This window comes from Olea europaea, chromosome 11 (assembly GCF_002742605.1).
Source record: "Olea europaea var. sylvestris chromosome 11, O_europaea_v1, whole genome shotgun sequence".
Lineage (NCBI taxonomy): Eukaryota > Viridiplantae > Streptophyta > Magnoliopsida > Lamiales > Oleaceae > Olea > Olea europaea.
The window spans coordinates 32,211,179-32,213,888 of record NC_036247.1 but is presented as its reverse complement, the minus strand read 5'-3'; the positions used below and the strand labels follow the sequence as shown (position 1 = coordinate 32,213,888).

The 2,710-nt window shown below is 38.2% G+C and overlaps 1 protein-coding gene across 1 annotated transcript; it reads right to left on the bottom strand.

Moving 5' to 3' along the window:
- Positions 1–266: 266 nt before the first annotated feature.
- Positions 267–2,151, bottom strand: LOC111404095 (protein OSB2, chloroplastic-like). Its single transcript, XM_023032829.1, has one exon. The coding sequence runs from the start codon at positions 1,990–1,992 to the stop codon at positions 550–552; it is 1,443 nt and encodes a 480-aa protein (XP_022888597.1). The 5' UTR covers positions 1,993–2,151; the 3' UTR covers positions 267–549.
- Positions 2,152–2,710: the final 559 nt, after the last annotated feature.

Below are 2,710 nucleotides of genomic sequence, written 5' to 3'. Positions count from 1 at the left end.
GACGCTCACCATTTGATTTAGTCTATTGCACATTGTGATGATATTCTCTGTAGTTCCAATCATCACAGCCCCCACACCCAAGGGAGAAGTTGCAGCTTACCGTGAACAGATGATTGCAAATAATCATTCAAAACCACAAAATTATATCACGTAATTTTCTGCTCATGAGCTTCTTAGTGTTAGATTTTGTGTAAATATAATTAATATTTTTGGTTCACAAAACCAAGAAAAGCAAATATTGATGCAGTATTTGATAATGGCATGACTTCAAACAAAATCTGCAAAAGATATATAAATTTACACCACATAATCCATAACAGCAGATATTACAAGGGAAAAATCAAAACAGTTAGAACTTCAAAGTTCTAACACATCTTCTCTTTCATATTGATTTACAGTTGTTGAATAAAAAATCTCAAACCCAAAACATCTGCAATGCCTATGGAGCATCAAAATTCATGTCTCCAAACCTCAGAAACTCAAAGATAGGACGTACATGACACTCTATAAACTTCTCCAATCAGTTGGAACCCTTTTCGAGGGTCTCTCTCATAGATTCCCTTCTGTGTAAACGTTCTTCTTTCCAGCAGCAAAAATTTGGCAATCTTTCAATGGTGGCAACCTAGACAATGCCCAATCTGGTGAGCTGTTTAACCATAGTACTTCACCTGTTTCCTTGTGCTTAAAGTCAGGCTGTTTAGGATTCCTCTTGTTTGATCTATTGTCCCACCATTTATCGGGATTTTCCACCAAGCTCTTCCAAGAGTCATCTCCTCTTCCATCTTGTACTTGCTTTGCTTTAAAAACCTTAACATCAAAATCCAACTTTCCAAGACCTGGAAACAGCCATTTTGGAGCACTGTCCACCCAGAGAGGGTCACCACTCTCTTTGTGCTTAAAATCTGGGTATTTTCCTTTAACCAATCCATTAGACTTGTGTCCACGATAATCCCACCACTGCTCCGGATTTTTCACAAGATCCCTCCAAGAATCCAAGATCGACTCTCCACATTTTTTCTTGCTAGCAATCTCTCCACCCTTCACATTACCTTTTTCTGGTTTAGACTCGTTCTCAAATACTCTTTTCCTGTTGCCCTCGAATCCAGCAGCTGCTGGAGTTTCGGCTGCCTTAGAGCCACTGTTCAATGATCGCTTAACAGAATCCTCAACAGAAACACTAGAGACACCATCATTCTTCATGCTTAAAGAACTTGACTTTTCCACATGTTCTAATGCATCTCTCCAAGTCTGATTTAAAGACTCATCATCCACCCTAGAAACACTATCACTATAAACAATTGACACCTCCTCTTTCTTAGCTCCACATTTCTTAACAGGTTCCTCAACCATTGAAATCCCCTTTTTCTTGGTCTCATGATCCAAAACATTCCTCTTCAATCCCTCCATAAAGTTTAGATGTTGCACCACAACATGATACTTACCGAGACTCTCACTCAACACCAACACCATAGGGTCCAAACTCAACTGCCCGGCCACATAAACACAATCATTCTCCTTCACATGGCAAGCCACAACATGAGCCAAATCACCCTTAAAGACTATGGGAATCAACAAAGACTTGTTCTCATTACCATTTTCTTGATAGATTGCCGTAGCAGCCCAGTATTTTCCATCAGGGGTAGACTCAAATCGAACCGGCCTCGTTATGTAACCAATCAGATTCACAGAATTAGCAACCTTTTCTTGATATGGGATCTCAGTTGGCCTTGGCCAAATATTTGGTGCCTCTGCTTGTTTCTTGATCCTCTGAGACCAACTCACAGATGATTCTGAAGATTTCTGGGTCCTGGCTTTTTTGGGTTCTTCGAAGTTCGAGCTACCGTTAGAAGTAGTACCAGTGCTAGTTCTTGTGGAATAAAGATATAACTGTTGGAAGCAATAGACGGGGCTAGGTAAAAAGAGGCATTTTCTTTGTACAGGAGAAGAGATCAAAAGATAGGGTTTTATTTTGACTCTGGCTAAGAAATTCATGGTGATGATTCTTGGGCAGTGAATTCAGAGTGAGAATTCAAAGTGAATGAACTGAATTGATTTAGGATTTTTGAGGGTTTTGGGTTATCTAACGAATGTAGAGGAAAAGCCATAAAGGCGCCGGGGTTGGGGATTTGGGCAAGGGATGTAGGGCTTTCATACACGGAAAGCCGCATTAGCGACTTCTTCACTCACTACATTTCTATTTCGTCTACATTTTATTTTATTTTTTTAAATGTTTTGAAGAAAATACGATGGAGCTCTCCAACATAAAGTATACAAGGTAAAGATTTATTTGTGCTAGAAATACAAGTATAATTTCCATAAATTAATAAAAGTATAATCGTAAAAATTTATTATATAATAATGTTATTAATTTAAAACAATCTATATGATTGTAAAAAGAAATCTTGGACGGACTAAGCCAACGTGGCCCCATCCATACAAGGGGGTGCCCTGTTTGTATTTGGCCCTATCCAAGTATCATTTTCTGACTGTAAAACCACCACACGTAACATCATTACCATGGCAACTAAGAAATAATCAATATTTTTGTACATGTCGATCATATTGTTCCAATGAATGTAGATAAATAGTCAAACCACTTAATTCATGCATGTCGATCTTTTTGTTCTTCGTTTCGATGTTACTGTTCACTTTTGCACAACAATATATTTGTGTACAATGCAACATAACAAGCAAAACTAACCATAAAAAA

What these genes read in the sequence shown, in the direction of transcription:
- LOC111404095 (XM_023032829.1), bottom strand. Translation starts at nt 1,992, where the DNA reads ATGAATTTCTTAGCCAGAGTCAAAATAAAACCCTATCTTTTGATCTCT.